This window comes from Muscardinus avellanarius (genome assembly GCF_963383645.1).
Source record: "Muscardinus avellanarius genome assembly, chromosome: 7".
NCBI lineage: Eukaryota > Metazoa > Chordata > Mammalia > Rodentia > Gliridae > Muscardinus > Muscardinus avellanarius.
This window is the reverse complement of record NC_137793.1, coordinates 7784369-7804961: the sequence shown is the minus strand read 5'-3', so window position 1 is coordinate 7804961 and position 20593 is coordinate 7784369. Positions and strand designations below refer to the sequence as shown.

The following is a 20593-nucleotide window of genomic DNA, read 5'->3' as shown; positions in this document are numbered from 1 at the left end:
TCTCAGTCTCCTGAATGCGCCACCACACCCGACTAAGAAGGAAACTTTTTCCGCATACTAGGACACATTCATCTGTAATTAGAGGAGTTGCTGGGCTCCTGTCAGTACCATACTTCTAGCAGGGCGTGGTGGTGCACACTTGTAATCCCAGCGCTTGGGAGTCTGAGGCAGGAGGATCGCACAGGTTCAAAGCCAGCCTCAGCTACTGAGGGAGGCTCTCAGCAACTTAGTGAGACCCTGTTTCCAAATAAAAAATAGGTCTGGGAGTATAGTCTGGAGGTAGAAAAGCCCCTGGGTTCCACCACAAAAAAAAAAAGAACCATACTTCTGTATGTCTCCTTAGACCAAAAACATCATGGCCATGTTGAGGCTTTGTGCCAGGCAGCATCTACAATATTAGTGCCAGGGGTCTAATCATGGAGGAGGGTTGACAAAGCCAGGACACATGAAATGAGCACTTTGGAGAAAGTACTTCTTGTCCTCTGCCCTCTCCAGCCCAGAGGCACGTCTCTAACTTTGAGCACCTACCGTGGTACCTAAGCCAGGGTGCTCCCTAGAGACTCTCGTGTCTTCACCTCCCGGTCAGATTCCCAACTCTTTTTTTTTAGCTACAAGGATGGCATGGTGGTTGTAATCGACATCAGTAAGAAAGGAGACGTTATTCACAGGCTCCGAGGCCACGACGACGAGATCCACTCCATCGCCTGGTGTCCCCTGCCTGGGGAAGAGTGTTTGCCCGGAAATCAAGAGGAAAATTCAGGTAGAGGCGATTAAAGTGAGAGAGAAGTGTTCTTTAGTTCTGAAGAGCTAAGCGGGTAGAATTGTGTCTTCTGGATTATATTTAAAACTTTAGGTTTTACACACCAGACCTATGAAAGCAATAGCTAAGTTTTGGGAAGCCTGGTAAAAGAGTTTTTCTTTTATAAATGCATATTTAAGGCAGGTGTGCTGACACATACTTGTAATCCCAGCACTTGGAGGCTGAGACAGGAAGATCGCAGGTTCGCTGCCAACCTCAGCAACTTAGCAAGGCCCTCTACAACTGAGTGAGACCCTGTTTCAAAATGAAAAAAGTAGGGCTGCGGGTGTAGCTCAGAGGTAGAATACCCACGTTCAATCTCAGTACCACAGAAAAATAAAATAAATGCATGTTTCATGCAAGTTTAGAAAATAAAATTACAGCCAGGCATGGTGGTGCACATTTGTAATTCCAGTACTTGGAAGGCTGAGATAGGAGGATCTGAGTTCGCAGCCAGAATCAGCTTAGTGAGGCTCTCTGCAACTTAGTGAGCCAGGCGTGATGGCATACACTTGTAATCCCAGCATTTGGGAGGCTGAGACAGGAGGATCATGGTTCACAGACAGCCTCAGCTACTACTTAGTGAGGCCCTTTCTGACTTAGTAAGACCCTGTTTCAAAATAAAGAATAAAAAATAGGGCTGAGCATGTACCTTGGAGGTAGAGTGCCCCTGGGTTTCATCCCCAGTACCGCAAAAAAATAAAAAGTAAAAAAATAATGATGATAATAATAATAAATAGGGCTGGGGGTATAGCTCAGAGGTAGAATGTCCCCGGGTTCCATCCCCTGTACCACAAAAAAAAATTTTTTTTTACTCTCTCCCTCCTAGAAGAACCTGGAATCCCCAATGGGAAAGTTCTAGCACAAACTCCAGTAACAGAAGGCTGCTACTTAGCTACTGGAAGCAAAGACCAGACCATTCGAATCTGGAGCTGCTCTCGAGGTCGAGGTAAGGTGCATGTTTGATGGTTTTGTAATGTAAGCTCCGTGGAGCCGGGAAAGTCAGCTGGCAACCTTGTCCTGTCTTGTGTTCCCGGGCTGTAGCATCTGTTGGAAACCTGTTCTTTACTGTCCTTTCCTTCCTAGAACGCTGCTCCCCTGGCTTAGCCTGGGCTTGAACTCTGGGCTTTTGCGTCAGAGTTTCAGATCCATTCCCAAAGGGGAGAACTCTTGCCTTATAGACCGATCACTATTTGGCATGGAAAAGAAGGTATTATAAAAACAGGAATACTGGAACTTGGCAAGGCCTGGATCAGAGGAATAGAAAAGGTCTTAATGCACAAACGCAGAGTAAATAATACACATCCAGCGTAGAAATTATGTGCACATGTAAAAGCTCACTTTGTCCAAATTAAGCTAAAAATCCACAGGCAGACATCTGGTTAAGAATCCCCCCAGCAGGGTGACCTCCACACTTACAGCTGTGCCGTTGAGTGGCCTTCGGTTCTGCACCAGAATCAGGGAGCGAGCTCTGGAAATTTCTTACGCAGGATACAGATTAGGAACCGCCGGCTTAGTACTGATGGAGGCCCTTCCTTGCCACAGTTTATTCTCTCCCTAACCTCCCGTCCCCTTAGTGGATTTATGGCCAATGAGAAGAAGCTGTCCTTCCAACTTTATTAGGAAATCTTGGTTGTATTAACACCATGGGTTTTCAGTTCTAACTGGGAACTCATTTTTCCCAGACCAGAAAAGAAAAATGCTTGGGTTGCCAACACGACCTGAAGCTCTTTCTTGACCTAAAGGTATCTAGATGGTATTCATCGCTGTTTCTAATCTGTTTGCTTTCCCTTCCGCTCTTACATCCTTGGCAACTGAGAACTTTAAAATCCCAGACCATGTGTCGGTTCAGTGCTCACTGCCCTTGTCTTCATCTTTAGGAGTGATGACTTTGAAACTGCCCTTTCTGAAGAGGCGAGGAGGGGGCGTGGACCCAGCTGTCAAGGAGCGCCTGTGGCTGACGCTCTACTGGCCGGAGAATCAGCCAACACAGCTGGTATCCAGTTGTTTTGGGTAAGTCTGCTTTGCTCGCGCCTTCTCTGATAAATCTTTTTCCCTCGTTGGCCTTGGAGATCTGGGCTTCTCTTTGTGGACACATGGAGAGAAAATGGCCAAGGCTTGCATTATAATAGGCCCCTTGAAATAGAAAAGTTATATGACATGTGTTGTCTACTAACAGAATCATAAAAAAGTCAGTGATCAGCCGGGCGTGGTGGCGCACGCTTGAATCCCAGCATTCGAGAGTCGGCACACGGACAGACTCTTACTTACTGTCCTCGCTAAGGACAGTAAGCTACTTAGTGAGGCTCTTTGCTACTGAGTGAGACCCTGTTTCAAAAAATAAAAAGATTTTAAAAATAAGGCTGGGAGTGTAGTTTAGAGGTACAGTGCCCCTGTGTTCCATCCCTAGTACCAAAAAAGTCATAAATCAGCCTGCTGGCTAAGTGTAGGGACTCTGAAGTCAGACACAGCTGAATTTCAGAGTCCATCTGCTAGTCGCTCTGTATTCATAAGCGAGACCATTTACGTCGCTATTTTCTATTCCTTCGTGGCCATTCAGTAAACAAAATTGAGCACTTTTCATAGGAAAAAAGCAAAACCTTTTCCTTCTCCTCCTACACCACGACAATCAACCCAGAAAGCTTCTGTGACCCCAACAGGTATAGGGATTTCTCCCAGCCAGCAAGCAACTAATTCTGGGCATCCTCCAGTTCAATTGGGACACTGTGTAGCTGGAGATAATGTCAGATCCCAGGAGTTGATCTAACACACACACACACACACACACACACACACACACACACACACACACACACACTTTAGATGCCAGTTGTGAGCCTTGGGTGTTGTCCCGGGGCTCTGACCCACAGGTTGTATATCAGGGTTCCCACAACCCCCTCCTTTGGTTCAGTTAATTTGCATGAGCTACTCACGAAGCTGAGGGCAGTGGGGACATTTACCAGTTATTAGCAGGATATTAAAGGATACGATGAAGAGATGCATAGCTCAAGGTACGAAGAAAGGGAAGGGAATTCATTTATGTGTCCTCTGAACAGGCCACCCTCCAGAGCTTTCCACGTGTTCAGCTGTCCAGAAGTCCTCGAGTCCTGTCTTTTTGTAATCTCTGAGGTTTTGAGGCTTTATTGCTAGGCAGTATTGATTAAATCCATGGCTATTAGTGATCAACTCACCCTTCACCCCTTCTCTTCTCCCTGGAGGATGGGGTCAGGCTAAAGGTCGCAGCTCTGTAATCCTGCCTTGTTTTTTTCTGATGATCAGTACCCATCTTGAAGTTACCTGGAGGCTGCCAGTCATCTGCTTATTAATAAATAAAGCCGGGTATAGTGGCGCACGCTTGTAATCCCAGTACTTGGGAGGCTGTGACAGGAGAATCGCAGGTTTGCGGCCAGCTCAGCTACTTAGTGAGGCCCTCCACGACTTAGTGAGACCCTGTTTCAAAATAAAAATAAAAAATATGGCTGGGGGTATAGCTCAGATGTAGAATGCCCCTGGGTTCCATCCCTAGCACCACAAAAAAGTATTGATGATTTGAAAACTTAAAGCCCTTGGAGGGTTGAAGTAGTTGTGAGCCAGGAAAAGACCATGTAAGTATTTCACAGTGACAGCTTGCTCTAATTGCTGAGGATGATAACTCAATTTAAATGAGGTGATGCAGGTTAAGCACAGACAGCCCCGCAGAAAAGTAGCAGCCATCCCCTGCCTCCCACCACACCCCAGAAGAAGAGATTGTCTTAAGTTCTGGATCTCTGCAAATGATGGTAGCATTTTATAATTAAAGCTGTTAGAGAAATCTGGGGGGAGGGACACTGGGGATTATTGAACCCGGAGGCATTCTACTTCTGAGCTAAATCCCCAGCCCAATTTTTTTTATTTGGAAAGGGGTTCTCACTAAGTTGTGGAAGGCCTCACTAAGTTGTCAAGGCTGGCTTCGAGCCTGCAATCCTCCTGTCTCAGCATCCCAAGTACTGGATTACAAGCGTGCGCCACCACGCCTTACTAGAGAAATCTCTTTAAAAGGTACCCGGTAAACATTTCAAAAAGCATGAACTTAATAGTAAAATATCCATCCCAAGCCAGGCATGGTGGCGCACGGCTGTAATCCCAGCATTGGGAGACCGAGACAGGAGGATCGCGCAGGTTCAAAGCCAGCCTCAGTTACTTAATGAGACCCTTTGCAACTCAGTGAGACCCTGTTTCAAAAAATAAAGGACAAAAAATAGGGCTGGGGATGTGACTCAGAGGTAGAGTGCCCCTGGGTTCCATCCCCAGTACAGGGGGGGAAAAAATCCATCCCCCCTGTCTGCTATAGCTACTTAATTCTTTTCTTTATAGACTGATAGTTTTCTGTGTGTGTTCTCCAGAGATATTTTGTGCTTATTACAGAAAATGCCATTTTTTTTTCCTAAAGGTAGAGATCAACAGAATAACAAACAAGGTTAAAATAAAAGTAAAAATAGTTTTATTCAAGGCCGGGTGTGGTGGTGCACACTTGTAATCCCCGCGCTTGGGAGGCGGAGACAGGAGGATCGCGCTGGTTTGGAGCCAGCCGCGCTGGCTTAAGAGACTGTTTCCAAATAAAAAAATATAAAATAGGTCTGGGAGTGTAGCCCAGAGGTAGAAGGGCTTCCAGGAACCCCGATACCACCAAAAATATAATAATAGTTTTATTCTGGTGCAAAACAGATTTGCAGATTTGTGGAGGGAAGCGGGCTTGCACTTTGTAACCAGTGGGGAGCTGCCTCTTACCACTCTCAGAGAGGAGCAGGGCCGATGCAAGGCCAGCAGCTAGAGACACACAGTCAGGGTGGACATCCGTTTTGTCGGTCCGTTGGAATGTCCAGAGCAAGGAGAATGGTCACCAAGGCATTGTTAGATTCTGGAAAATCCTTTCCTCTAGCAGGTTCAGCTGGTGACATGATGGTGATCTGCTTCCTGTCGGCAAATTCCTAAGGCTCAGAAACAGGTGTTGGCTCTCTTTGTGACTATTGTACAGCCATTCTGACTTCTATTTTATCAAAGAATGGTGAACAGAAATTATTTTACAGCCAGGCATGGTGGCCCAGTACTTGGGAGGCTGAGTCAGGAGGACTGCAGAATCGAGGACAGCCTCAGCAAGTAGTGAGACTCCCATCAACCTAGTAAGACCTTGTTTCAAAATAAAAATAAAATAGGGCAGAGTGTAACTCAGGTAGAATGCCCCTGGGTGGTTCAGTCCTTGGTACCACAAAAAAAAAAAAAGAAAAGAAATTACATTCCAGCCAAGGGCCCAGACTCTGGCTGAGCATCCCTGGCTCCGGATCGCTGCGAGCGAGCTAGCACTCTGCTCTTCTTCCCAGGGGGGAGCTGCTGCTGTGGGACCTCACCCAGTCCTGGAGGCGGAAGTACACCCTCTTCAGCACTGCCTCCGAAGGGCAGAACCACTCCAGAATCGTGTTCAACTTATGTCCCCTGCAGACCGAGGACGGCAAGCAGCTGCTCCTGTCCACATCCATGGACCGAGATGTAAGAGCTCCTGAGGTGGCGGCCTCGGGGCTGGGTTAGGGTGGGGAGGGCCTTCTCCACGGCGCAGGGTTGCCACATTCGCCTCTCTGGGGACAAGAGCGTGTCCACGCGCACACACCCTACTTGCAGCTTGCCATTTGCTGTTATCGCTCAGCGCTCCATCCGCCAGGACCAGCGGGCGCTTTCTCTAAAGCCCTGACCGGGGACGTGTGGGTCCCGCTGCGGCTTCCATCTGCCCATCTGCTCCTGTCGCCGCTGTCCAGTGCACTGGGCTGTCGACGAGCCTGCACAGGGCTGTGCTGTCTGCAGCTAGGCTGGCTCCTTCCTGAACTTCGCTTTCATCCAAGCCCCCGTGTTTAACCTGCTCTGAGCAGAAGCGACTCTGCTTTCTAGAAGGGAGCTTGTTGGTTCTTCCCTTTGCTGAGACCATGTTGTCCTTGAGACTTTGCCCGATGAGTTGGCAGCGCTGGAAGAGAGCAGTGGGAGGCCCGGGTTCCGGCCTATCAGCTGTGGGCCTGAGCTCGCTGGACCCCAGGGCTGAGGTCCCTCTCAGCCGTCTAGGAACGCCTGGCGTAGGTTTTCCTCGCGTGCTTTGTCCGGTTCCTCTGGGGAGAGTAAAACTGCGTTGTCTGGCCCGCTCTTCAGCTGACCCCACTTGCAGTGTCGGAGTCGGTTTCCTACTCCTGTGCTTTTCCAAGTGTGTGGGCCTGACCTTCCTCTCTGCAGGTGAAGTGTTGGGACCTGGCCACCCTGGACTGCTGCTGGACCCTGCCCTCCCTGGGCGGCTTTGCCTACAGCCTGGCGTTCTCCCCTGTCGACACCGGCTGCTTGGCCATCGGCGTTGGGGACGGCATGATCCGGGTGTGGAACACACTCTCCATAAAGAACAACTACGACGTGAGGAACTTTTGGCAGGGCGTCAAGTCCAAGGTTACAGCGGTAAGGATGGATGGGTGGGCGCTGCCTCTCAGCTTCTCAGTCGAGTACATTTCCTTTAGAGACTAGCTCCTTATTAAGTGAACTGTGAGGATTCACAAGTTGTTTCAAGATGTTTTCAGTGAAGGTTGAAACCAGTGAAACTCTGAAGGCTTACTGCTCACGACATGCCACTGCAGCTAGGAGGCAGGGTGGTGAGGGCGCAGGTTTTATTAAAAGCTGGCTTTGAGGAAGAAAGAGAAAACTTTTTTTTTTTTTTTTTTACGGTTCTGGGGATTGAACCCAGAGGCATCTACCTCCAAGCTACAGTCCCGGCCCTACTTTATTCCTTATTTTGAAAGAGTGTCAGTCAGTACGTTGCCTAGGGCCTTACAGTTGCTTAGGCTGGCTGTGAACCTGAGATCCTCCTGTCTCAGCCTCCCAAGTACTGTGATTACAAGCGTGCACCACCACGCCCAACAGTGGGGATATCTTTTAAAAGCAGAAAGGAAGCAAGGTAGGACAAAAGACAGGAAACACATATGTACAGATCTGGTGAGGCTGTGCTGTTCTGAAACTCGGTCCCTCTCCCTGGTGTCCATGAGGGCCAGGGTCAGCCTCTGTCCTCAGTGTGGAGTTCAAAAGTTAGAGCAACTTACAGCTTTTCATTTCAGAAGGAATCGGTTTCACTGGGAAAGCAAAACTCTCCAACCAAACTCATTATCCCCCAAATCAGAATTTGAAATTATTGAGACTTGTTTAACCTCGTCATGTTTCCTAGCAGTAAAGAATTAATTACAAATAATTTGAATGAGCTGGGCATGGTGACCCACAGTATAATCCCATACTTTGAGGCTAAGACAGGAGGATCTTGGGTTTGAGGACAGCTTCAGCAAGTACTGAGACTCTCATTAACCTAACAAGAGCCTTTTCAAAATAAAAATAAAATAAGGCTGGAGTGTAACCTGAAGGTAGAATGCCGCTGGGTTCACTCCTTAGCACCACACACAAAAAAAAACCTGTTATGACTGTATTTTATGGAAGATACATTAAGTTACAATACAGTCACTTATTAGAATGGTATCAAATTATTTAAAATAATGATAGAGATGTCCTTTTTTTTTTTTTAGTTCTGTTGGCACTGGGGACTGAACCCAGGGGCATTCTGACTTACTATAAACTCAGCCCTATTTTACTTTTTCTCTTGATCCAGGGTCTCACTAAGTTGAAGGGAGCCTTGCTAATCTATACGCAAAAAGTGTTTGTGACCTAAAAAGAAAAATGGTGTAGACATCTAGAAAGCTAACTTTTTTATCTACTGTGCCATCTGTGCCATTCCGTTTCCATAATTCAGACACTTTTTTTTTTTTTTTTTTTTTGCGGGTCTGGGAATGGAACCCAGGGGCATTCGACCTCCGAGCTACACCTCCTGCCCTATTTTTTTTATTCTTTATTTTGAAACCGGGTCTCACTGAGTTGCAAAGAGCCTCACTAAGTAGCTGAGGCTGTCCGCGAACTGCGATCCTCCGGTCTCAGCCTCCCAAATGCTGGGATTACAAGCGTGCGCCACCGCGCCCGGCTTAGAGACTTATTGTTGATAATTTGTGCTGTCTTTCTAAATCTTACTAATCTAATTGTATTTTCTGAATGGCTCTGGGTTTTCTTTTATTTTTTGTACGGTGGTGCCAGGGTCTTGTGCGTGTTAAGTAAGCACTCTGCTACTGAGTTGCACCCCCAGCCCTGCTCTGGATTGCTTATCCCTACTCTACGGTGTGTCGGGCACATCATTTAAATGGTTTTTGTTGTTGTTTTTACCATACTGGGGGTGGAACCCAGGGCCTTTCTACCTCTGAGCTACAGCCCCAGCCCTATTTTTTTACTCTTTATTTTGAAACAGAGTCTCATTGAGTTGCAGAGGACCTCATGAAGTAGCTGGGATTACAAGTGTGCATCACCACGCCCAACTTTGTTTTTCTCTTTCAAACAGTAAGAATTTTAAGAAATCATGAGCTGAGCATGGTGGCACACACTTGTAATCCCAGTACTTGGGAGGCCAAGACAGACGGGTTGCAGGTTCAAAGCCAGCCTCAGCTGTGAGACTCTCGGCAACTTTGTGAGACCTTGTTTCCAAATAAAAACTAAAATATGGCTAAGGATGTAGCTTAGAGGTTGAATACGTGGGCTTCAATCCCTAGCACCAGAAAAAAAAATCAAGAGTAAGAAAGTCTTCCATTTGAATGCTTAAAGGCTATCATAAAGCCGCTGGAGTAGAATAGGGCCCCGGGTGTGGCTTGGAGGTGGGGTGCCTCTCGGTTCGATTCCCAGTACCACCAGAAAAAGGAAAGGGTATTATGCTGGTCTTCTTAACTCTGACCCCTTCTCATATATTTTCGTTTGGGAACTCCTGTAGCTGTGCTGGCACCCAGACAAAGAAGGCTGCTTGGCGTTTGGAACTGACGACGGAAAAGTGGGATTGTACGACACCTACTCCAACAAGTAAGGGGCGCGCAGGTCTCGTGTAGCCAGTTCACCGGGGCCGGTCTCGTGTAGCCCATTCACCAGGGCTGGTGCTGAGTTTCAGTTTGAGCTCATATCCCCAGATGTGCTCAAAAATACTGGCTCTAAGATGGGTGCAGAGCTCAAAATCTTATTCAAAAAGTGTTTTTTAAGTATGGTAATTTGGCCCATCCGATACTTAGGAATTACTAAAATTTACAATTTGAGCCGGGCATGGTGGTGCACACCTGTGATCCCAGGACTGGAGAGGCTGGAACAGGAGGATCCCAGGTTCTCAGCCAGCCTCCGCAGCTTAGGAAGCCCTCCACAACTTACACCCTGCTTCAGGATCAAAATATGAGGTAGAACCCCACCGGTGTTCAGTCCCTAGTAACATACACTATTTGATTTTGTTCCCGCCGAGTTTTCATGCACCTGTGAAGGTGAGACAGGACCGAGGCTGCGCCCCAGTCTACACTGCAGTACTTTGTATTTGTCTCTGTATATGTTTTATCTGAAACATGCAACAAAGTTATGTCATCGTGACACTGTTGCCATCTAAGAATAAGGATTTCAGGAAACTGTAGCCACAATATCCTAATCACACTTGGGAAAATTAACGGTAATTTCATAATATGATCTAATATTCAGTACACACACGGATGTCCTCGGCTGAACCAAAATGCTCTTCTGAGCTTTTTTCTCCAGGTGGTTTTCCGTTAGGGTCCACGCCTGCACGTCTGTCTGTCTCTTTGGTCTGTCTTGCTATGGAATGCTGCAGCTGTTTCTTTTCTTTCCATACTGCTTCCTTTTGATTGAAGATTCTAGATAAGTTGCTTTAGGAACTGTTCCACATCTCATATTTGTCCGGTTATTCCCTCGTTTCTCTGTTCCTTGCATTTGCTATCAGGCGTGAATTATGTCCAGAACTGCCTTGTCCAGTAGGGTAGTCGGTGGCCACAGGTGGCCCCTGAGCACTGCAGAGGTGGAGGCCCACGTGACAGGTGGCAGAATGCCCTGTTCAGTCCTCGGTACCAAGACAAAGTGAGGTGTGCTGTAGGCATAAGATACACGGAAGCCTTGGTACTAAAAATATGGAATGTCTTTAGTAATATCTTACTTTGATTGTTTTAAATTGTACTTTTAGTATGCTAAGTTAAACATTTTATTAAAATTAGATGTGACCTGTTTGTTTTACCTTTTTTAATGTACTAATAGAAAGGCCCAGGCCCGACCATGGCTGGTATTCATGGCTCACGTTATCTGCCAGGCAGATGTGGGCCCAGAGCTCAGGAGCACGACTGAGCTACGCAGCTGTTTATACTGGATGTAGTCAAAATTAACAGGAGGGTCCCAGGCTGAAGGACAGCCTCAGCAATATAGTGAGACCCTCAACAGCCTAGTGACACCCTGTTTCAAAAAAATAAAAATAAAAAGGGGTAAAACCTCCTTGGGTTCAATCTCCAGGACACACACACACACTTAAAATGAGAAAGTCAGTTCCTCCGTTGCTCTAGCCGCGCGACAAATGCACAAGAGTTACCTCGTTAGACAGCTGTTGTAGGTCAGGGGTCGGCACGCTGTGGCTCAGGAGTTACGAATGGCTTCATCTTTCTAAATGATTAAGGGGGAAACATGTTCTGTAGTATATGAAGATGGACTAAAATTCACATTTCACTATCTGTGAAGGTTTACTGGAATACAGCCACACTTTTCTGGTGAATCTAATATATTCTGGTTATTATTAGTTGAATATTCAGACTAACACTAGAAAAGTTACATAAAAAGAATATTGCTGTAGATGTATTGTTATGCACTCAGCCAGGATAACTTACTCTATTTCTTCTAGCTAAAGAAATTGTCGAGAATGGTTATTATATATTTGTCAGATACATGGAAGTAAATACTATACAAACTAGTTCAGTCATAGATTCTGAAGTTCTAAAACCATACATAGGATATCATTTATATTCAGAGTAGTAAAAATACTTCTACTTTCCCAATTGCCACCACCAAGAAGCCAGGTACTCTGAATAATATGTGTCATCACCATAAAACCTTTAAAAAATACTGGGCGAGGGGTGACAAAAAGGAAGCACCTAAACATACTTCTCACAGTGTGAGGGGTGGAGCCAGGGCTCGCAGGGCCTTGCACCTGCTAGACACTCTATACCTGAGCTACATCCCCAGCCCAGAAAGTAGTGAGAGCCAGGCTTCCTTAAAAGACAATCAGAAGCTTTAAAAACTTGCCTCCACCAGGTGGTGTAGGTGAAGAGTGGGAGGCCAGAGGCAAAGGGTGGGTCTGAACTGCCTTCCCGTCTTTGGCTTGACTCCGAGGCGATGAACACATTCGCGTGGGGACTAAGTCGACTTAGTGCTAAGCTCAGTTCTGGGCTGGCGTGCATTTTCTGTCTTGGCAGAAGAAAAATAGCCTGTATTTCTCTTGTTGTGATATCCTTTACCTTCTGTAGAGCTACAATAGTATTTAGAATTCTTGACACGTAATTGAAGTGGGCAGTTCAGAAGGAGAGATAAGATAGAGGTTCCCGAATGGTCCGGGTGTACAGGAATAACATTGTTTTCTGGGTAAAATATGTTTCGGGCTTAATTGTTTTGGTAGTGAATATTATCAAATGGTATGTCATTTAAGTGTTGGCTTTTTTTTTACAATCAACTTATTGGAGAAGGGTATTTTTCTGTAATCCCAGCATATAAGTTTATAATTGGGACCTTTTAGAAGAAGATGGTCTAATTTCCATTGTGCGTTTTCATTTAAGTCTTTCTTTTTCTTCTCCCCTACCCTGAAGACCTCCACAGATTTCTAGCACCTATCACAAGAAGACTGTTTACACGTTGGCGTGGGGGCCACCAGTACCCACCATGTCACTTGGTAAGTGTCAGGGCTGCTATCTAACAACTTGTAGACTATCCTCTTTCTTCCCGTGTATCCCAGCGCATTAAAGCAGAAAGAGTCCTAAGTGTTCTGCAGCGACCGCTGGTGGTGTCTGCGGTGCCCATCCGTGAGCGCAGTAGTGGCAGGTGACAAGTTGAAACTGCTGGAAGGAAACGTTTACCTCAGCTCCCGGACTCTACAGCATCATTCTTGTCATGGATTGTACTTAGCTATCTCCTGCTGGGTCCCAGCCTTCGGTCACTGCCGTTTCTCCCTTTCCTCTTTAGCCCCTGAGCCATGTCTTTTTCTTGTCCCTAAAATAGTGTCTTTCAGCCGGGCACAGTGGCACACACCTGTAACCCCAGCGTTTGGGAGGCTGTGACTGGAGGATCTCAGGTTCAAGGACAACCTCAGCGATGTAGCAAGCCTCTCAGTAGCCTAGTGAGACCATGTTTGAAAACCAAAAGTTAAAATAGAGCTGGGAGTATAGCCCAGAGGTAGAACGCCCCTGGCTTCAATTCCCAGTCCCACAAAAAAGTTAATAAAAATTTTAAAAGGGCTGGAGGTATAGCTCTGGAGTAGAATGCCCTCAGGTTGAACTTCACTCAGCCCGGAGTGGGGCGCACGCTTTTAATGCCAGTACTAGGGAAGCTGAGACAGAAGGATCATGTGTTCAAAGCCAGCCTAAGCAGGTTAGCGAGATCCTGTTTCTAAATAGAAAATAAAATTGGGCTGGGGCTATAGCTTGGAGGTAGAATGCCTTTGGGTTCAAACCACAGTACCAAAAAATAAAGTAATAAATAAAACTCCAGTCATACAAAAAGTAACAGGTCTTTCATATTTTGTGTGTGTCTGTGGGTCTGGAACCCAGGGTTATTTGACCTCCAAGCTACACCCCCTGCCCTATTTTTTACTCTTTATTTTGAAACCGGGTCTTACTGAGTTGCTGAGGGCCTAAGTAGCTGAGGCTGTCTGCGAACCGTAGTCCTCTGGTCTCAGCCTCCCGAATGCTGGGATTGCAAGTGTGCGCCACCACGCCTGGCTATCTTTTTAAATGAGTGTATCCAACAAAAGTCTCTGATAAGACTTTCCTTAACTACGGTGAAACATCTCTAAATTTCCGTACCAATTGCCTTACATGGAGTAAATAGTATAAATCATCAGAACTCGGGCAGCACTGGCATTTCATTTCATTCATTCAGCAAGATTATTTACTGTAAGACTAAGGAAACCTCTGCTTTGAGGACAGCTTCTTGTCGTTGGACATAGGAAGTCCTGCTATTCAAACACCCAAAGAGCACAGTGCTCTTTTCTGGAAGAAAAAATCAATTCTCAAAAGCTTGGCTTTGAGAACAGAGAGGTCTCTTTTCTGATCCCACTTTGGTACTACTACTATTTCAAATGTCAGAAGAATGTTTACAAGGTAAATCCGTTGCATCATAGCATGAACATAGTATTAGAACACCTCCTTTATTTCTCCCAGTTGTGCTCAGATGGAAAAAACAGTGACTGTATCCCAGTGCATGTGACACTTTCAAATGTGTAATTGTTTCAATTCTGGAATCGGACCGGATCGTGCTACAGTAACAAGTAGATGGGTGACTTGCAGGAGTGGTGACTCCCTTCTCTTCCCAGGAGGGGAAGGCGACAGGCCTTCCCTCACCTTATACAGCTGCGGAGGGGAAGGCGTCGTCTTGCAGCACAACCCCTGGAAGCTGAGCGGGGAGGCCTTTGACATCAACAGGCTCATCCGGGACACCAACTCGGTCAAAGTGAGTCCCGTGGCGTAAGGTCTCGGCGCCTCTGGGTCCCCGTGTGATGTACCAGCTGCCGGTCTTGGAGATGTCCATCATCCCAAGTCGGACAGCTTAGATACTGTTACAAAGCTACAAGTGAGTTTGTGGGTTGTAACAGTATCTTAGAAGTCTTTTTTCTTCAGTTAAAACAAAGAACTAAACAAAAAAGTTTCTCAGTTGCAATGGTGGTTTGTGATTAAGTTTTAAATGTGTTGGTTTTTTGTCTTTTGGGAACCGGGAATGGAACCAGAGCTGCACCTGTAAAGCAGGTGCTTTGCCACTGAGCTACATCCCGGCCCCTGTTTAAGTTTTAGGTCTTGATTATAAAGCATCCCTTTTAGGACAGCCACCTCAACCAATATGATGCCATGGTAAAAAAAAAAAAAAAAAAAAAAAAAAAAAAAACTTGTAATATGGTTTACAAGTACAGCTGCAAAGTGTGTGCTCAAGACATTTACGAAAACCACAAAAGTAATTCAGATAACTTCCTTACGTCTTTTACCCTAATCCCCACATTTAAACATTTGTTTTAATGTCTTATCAATATATTTGTATGCCAAAACTGTCTGGAGCTCAAACCATAAATGTTGAGGTTGCCTTACTCTTTCCAGTGGCATTTTTTATTGCAGCTTAGTAATCTTGTGTGGCTAGAATAGAATAACCTTTAATTCTTTAATTATGTTTACTGATTATGTTCCTCGTTGTCTTAAGCACTCACTGTACATCACCTGTACATAGGTTTAATGTAACGAAAAGCAATAAAATTCCCGTTCTAACAAGCTCTTAGTTGAGTGGCAGTTGACAGTATGGGTCAGAAGTTCCTATGAGGAGTCTGAGCTAGAAATAGAAATTGGGAATCTCTTCACATGAATGTCAGAAGCTGCAGCCACGGGCATAGATGCGATGGGCTCAGGAACCCATTAAGAAAGTAAGGGCTCAGGCAGTGCTGGGGATGCCAACATATGCAGCGGGGCGGGGCCACTCTGGGAAAAAAAACCGGGAGAATGGGAAGAAGAGGAGGCACGGCTCAGCTTTGTTAAGGACCAAGAGAGCGACGCCGTCCAGGCCAGGGCTCAGTGGCATCTTCGTTGTCAGGTAAAAGTCGTATCACATGAACCACAAGGTTAAACGCTAGCCGTTTCCTTCGTGCTGGCCTCTGTGTCCCACGCAGGCAGTAAGAGTGCGAACACTTGCTCTCGGTGACACTTCGGCTAATGAAGAAGCGTCTTCAGGAGAACGGCTGCTGTGTAATAGGAGCGTGTTTAACTCGGGGACTTTTCTTTTCTCTCGCTGTCACTCATGTACAAGATGTCTGCAGGAAAGGCAGCGTTTACAGCAGGTCCGTTTGTTATGCTCTTGCCTTCCAGTACAAGTTGCCTGTGCACACGGAAATCAGCTGGAAAGCAGATGGCAAAATCATGGCTCTTGGCAATGAAGACGGGTGCGTATCTGTTTCTTTAAAACAGAAAAAACTTTGTAATCGCACGTGTTATCCCAAGCTGGCTAATGCCATCTGTCTTGTCGGGGAAGCTCAGTCGTCTTTGGTATTCTGAGTTATCGACTATCCTTAACTGACCTAGAAGTTCTCTGCATCTTTGAGAGCTACAGAAGGAATTTGGATGTTTTGAGTTCAAAGACAGTGTTTGGCTGTACTACATAGAGTCTGCTTTATACCTCACAAAATTCACTTTTGCATTAAACTGCCTAGAGAGTGTGCGTGTGTGAGAGAGAGGGGTGGGGAGAGAGAGAGTGGATTGAACCCAGGGGTGTTCTACTTTTGAACTGTACTCCCAGCCCTTTTTAATTTTTTGTTTTGAAACAGTGTCACAGAGTTGCTTGAGGTTCTTGCTAAGGTGCTGAGGTTGGCCTCAAACCTGCAATACTCCTGTCTCAGCCTCCCAAGTACTGGAATTACAGGCTAGCACCAAAGTACCCAGTTTCCCATTTTTAAAAAGAATTCCTAAACCAGGCATGGTGGCACACACTTGTAATTCCAGCATTTGGAAAGCCTTTTGCAGTTCAGTCAGACCCTGTTTCAAAATAATAAAAATAGGGCTGGGGGTGTAGCTCGGGGTAGAATGCCCCTGAGTTCCAGCCGCATCACTGCAAAAAAAAAAAAAAAAAAAAAAAAAGTAATCCTAGAACCTGGATGTGGTAGCACAAGACCGTAATCCTAGTACCTGAGAGGCTGAGACGAGAGGCTCACAGGTTTAAAGCCAGCCTTAGCAATTTAGCAAGGCCCTGGGCAATTTAGTGAGGCCCTGCTTCAAAAATAGAGCTGGGGAGGTAGCTCAGAGGTAGAATGCCCTTGAGTTCAATCCTGAGTACCAGAAGTAAATACTCTTTAGATCTCTGTGTTCTGCCAGTGTTATCAGGGTAACGTGATCCTAGTTGAGACATTAGCTCGTTCCTTTTTTTTTTTTTTTTTTTTTTTTTTGGTGGTACTGGGGTTCCTGGAAACCCTTCTATCTCCGGGCTACACTCCCAGACACCTATTTTTTATAATTTTATTTGGAAACAGTGTCTCCCAAGCCAGCACAGCTGGCTTCGAACCTGCGTGATACTCCTGTCTCCGCCTCCCAAGCTCAGGGATTACAAGCATGCGCCCCCACACCCGGCCTATTTTTTATTCTTTATTTTGCAACAGCGTCTCACTGAGTTGCGGAGGGCCTCACTAAGTAGCTGAGGCTGGCTGTGAACCGCAATCCTCCTGTCTCAGCCTCCGAAATGCTGGAATTATAACCGTGCACCACCATGCCCAGCTTTGTTCGTTCTTTTAGCTTTTCCTGCCCTGTTTATTATAAATGCCTGTTAAACACAGCTTTCCAGAGATTATTAGAATTTAGAATTTTTAAGCTGAATATAGTTATTTGAGAAAGCAGACTTTTGTACCAGGTTCTTCATGAGAGAATGCTTTGGAGAGACACTCTGGGTATCCTGTCCCGTTTCGCCTCACCGGGGCTCATGGAAGCAGGGAGACCTGTTTGCAGCGCTATACTTTGAGCTTTCTTGTCTTGGCATGCTTCTTCCAGATCCATAGAAATATTCCAGGTCCCCAACCTGAAGCTAATCTGCACCATCCAGCAGCACCACAAGCTGGTGAACGCCATCGCCTGGCACCACGAGCTCGGCAGCCAGCCCGAGCTGAGCTGTCTGATGGCCTCGGGCTCCAACAACGCCGTCATCTACGTGCACAATCTGAAAGCCGTCCTAGGTAACCTCCGGCTGGTACTGGGGTGACAGCATGTGTTCACTCACTTTACGTTCTGATCTTTGTATGGTTTTTTTCCTACTTCCCAAAATAATATCATCTGACTTTAAAATTCTCTCAAACATGACAAAAAATGTTAACTTAGAAAACAAAGTTTCTGGAGCCTGATGCGGTGGTGCAGTGCTTGGGAGGCTGAGACAGGAGGATCACAGGTTTGAGGACAGCTTCTGCAAGTAGTGAGGCTCATCAACCTAGTGAGACCCTGCTTCAGAACAAAAGTAAAATAGAACTGGTGTGGTCGCTCTGTGGTTCCCCAACCATCCCCTGTTTTAGTAATAACCAGTGTTATTAATTCACTGTATGTTTTCTCCAAATTTTTAGGGTATTTATTAACCTGTGTGTGTGTGTCTGGTAGCTACACACACATCTCTCACACACACACACACACACACACACACACACACACACACACACACAGGTTTACATGTATATCTGCATGTTACATACATAGGTTTTATACACACATACAAACACACAAGTTTGTATTTCTATGTAGTTATATGAGAGAATAGTCTGTGCCTTGCTAAAAAATAATCTATGTATCACCTGCAGTTTTTCTTCTCTAAATTAAAATATATAGAACATCTTTTATATTAGTATATGAAGTTCTTACTGCTCTTAACAAATATCTGTTTATTTTATTATATATCTACCCATATCATAGTTTACCCATTCCATAATTAGCATTTAAATTATTCAGACTTTTTATTGTTTAATATTACGGTGAACAGCCTTGAACATATATCTTAACATGAATTCATGTTCATTAATAAATTTCTTGCAGAAAATTTCTAGAATTAGAACTGTATGTGAAGCAGTGTAGACATTAAAAATGGTTTTTAGCTGAGCGTGGTGGCACGTGCCTATGATCTCAGTACTTGGAGGGCTAAGACAGGAGGATCGCAGATTCAAGGACAGCCTGAGGACCTTAACACACCAGCCTGGGCAACTTAGCAAGATCTCCAACGACCCAGCGAAACACCGTTTCATAATGAAAAGGGGCTGGGGGTAGAATGCCCTGGTGTATTCTGGGGATAAAATAGGGCATTCTGGGAGTAGAATGCCCTGGGTTCAATCCCCAGTGCCAAGGTAGAGAAATATATATATTTCTAAAATGTGCATTTTTTATATATACACATATTTATTTCATATATATAGTTGCTGTTAAGTGGCTGTCCAAAAGCCTGTGCCAGTTTAACTCCCTCCAGCAGTGCTGCAGTGTTAGCACATACCCAGGACACACCCGGCTCTACGTGTGACCTCCGGGGCAGGCATCCTCGCTGCCCAGGAGGAAATGGCGGTCCAGAGAGCTGGGCGGGATCTTCATTACCACAGGGCTCGTGCTTCCTAACCGACAGGCTGGCTTTTCCTCTCCATAGAGTCTAGGACTGCTCTGAGCCTTTTCAGCACCTAGGAGAACCACGCTCTAGGTCAGAATGCTTTTCTGTTTATAGAGTGAACTAGGATCACATTTTTCCCTACTATGAAAAAGTTACGTGACTATTTTCAGAGTGCTAATAGCATTGTAGATCTTTGTCTGCTGTAGTATTACCACCCTCGTTTGTTATTGCATTTGATTTTTACTTTCATGTTTTGAAATAGTTCACAATTAGGGGAAAGTAGTAGGAGGGGACCTGCCATCTGCCCTGCCCCATCCTTTAGCATTTTGCCACATTTGTGCGGGATTGAACAGTGCCTCTATGGATGCTTCTACCATGTTTGTGCGCTTGTTTTCTTGTTTGTTTTGTGGTACTGGGGATGCAATCCAGGGGCTTTTCACCTCCAGGCTATACTCCCAGACCTATTTTATATTTTATTTGGAAACAGGGTCTCACCAAGTAGCTGAGGCTGGCTTCGAACCTGTGCGATCCTCCTGTCTCAGCCTCCCAAGCGCAGGGATTACGAGCGTGCCCACCACGCCCGGCTCAGATGCTTCTGTAATTTAGCTTTATCTGGTATTTTCCTATGATTTGCTTCTGAGGATACATTTTTGCTCGTTGCCATATGAGTGAGGGTACAGCACAGCCAGAGACTGATTTTCATTTGGATGGCTTTTAGAGGGAAACAGTAGCTAACACTTCCTTTTGGGAAGTCATGGCAGTCCCTGTTGATAGGCCCACATCTTAGCCACTTGACGGTATTGCCTGCTAAAAATCACCTAGATCTGACAGTCTTGATTCCTGCCATGTTGCCACTTCCCTTTTGGGTGTTGTAGCAATAGTGTTGATGGCGGTGACCTCTTCTCTTGCCTTTTAGACAGCAATCCCGAGTCCCCAGTGACCATCACGGAGCCCTACCGGACACTCTCAGGTCACACAGCCAAGATCACCAGCCTGGCGTGGAGCCCACATCATGACGGAAGGCTGGTGTCGGCCTCCTATGACGGCACGGCCCAGGTACTGCTGTGGCCTCACCGCCCTGCCCTAACTCCGCCCTCTTCCTCCTGCATGTGACGTCTGTGTCCACCCTCTCATCTTCTGTAGAAAAGGTTATCTGAGCTCTAGAGGGCATCTTAGCTCCATCTGGGCCCTTCGCAGACTAAGGCTGAGGCATTTTACTTAGACCAAAGGCAATGTGTTTGCAGGAGCCAGCCAGACTCTAACGTTTTCACAGATTCATCTGACTCCCTGCCAGTATGGTGGACTAAGTTGATATGAAAGGTTCTCCCTCTTGTTCAAGCACAGAAGTGTAAGCTAACCACATAAACAGGAACAAAGAAATAAGTCAGAAATCTCAAAGACTAGGAGACAAAGTGAAATGCCAAGCCCGGCAATGTGCCAAGGTCTCAGGTACCAGAGCCTGGCTGGACCCCAGCAGCAAGCAGGGACTAACATCCAGGAAGGGGTCCAGCTCAGTCTTGAGTTACACTTGAGCTCTTTGCACAAAGCCGAGTGCGTGAC

General features: G+C 45.9%; 1 protein-coding gene across 1 annotated transcript in view; it reads left to right on the top strand.

The window, feature by feature from the left end:
• Positions 1-20593, top strand: part of GEMIN5 (gem nuclear organelle associated protein 5) — a gene marked incomplete at both ends in the record, with an annotated part of 47486 nt that overhangs the window by 3796 nt on the left and 23097 nt on the right. The window contains 11 exons of the mRNA XM_080698620.1: positions 609-760; positions 1629-1748; positions 2680-2812; positions 6157-6322; positions 7049-7261; positions 9648-9733; positions 12541-12623; positions 14262-14398; positions 15790-15863; positions 17455-17636; positions 19950-20089. Coding sequence (XP_080554746.1) covers positions 609-760; positions 1629-1748; positions 2680-2812; positions 6157-6322; positions 7049-7261; positions 9648-9733; positions 12541-12623; positions 14262-14398; positions 15790-15863; positions 17455-17636; positions 19950-20089 — 1486 coding nt within the window. The remainder of the gene's footprint in view (positions 1-608; positions 761-1628; positions 1749-2679; positions 2813-6156; positions 6323-7048; positions 7262-9647; positions 9734-12540; positions 12624-14261; positions 14399-15789; positions 15864-17454; positions 17637-19949; positions 20090-20593) is intronic.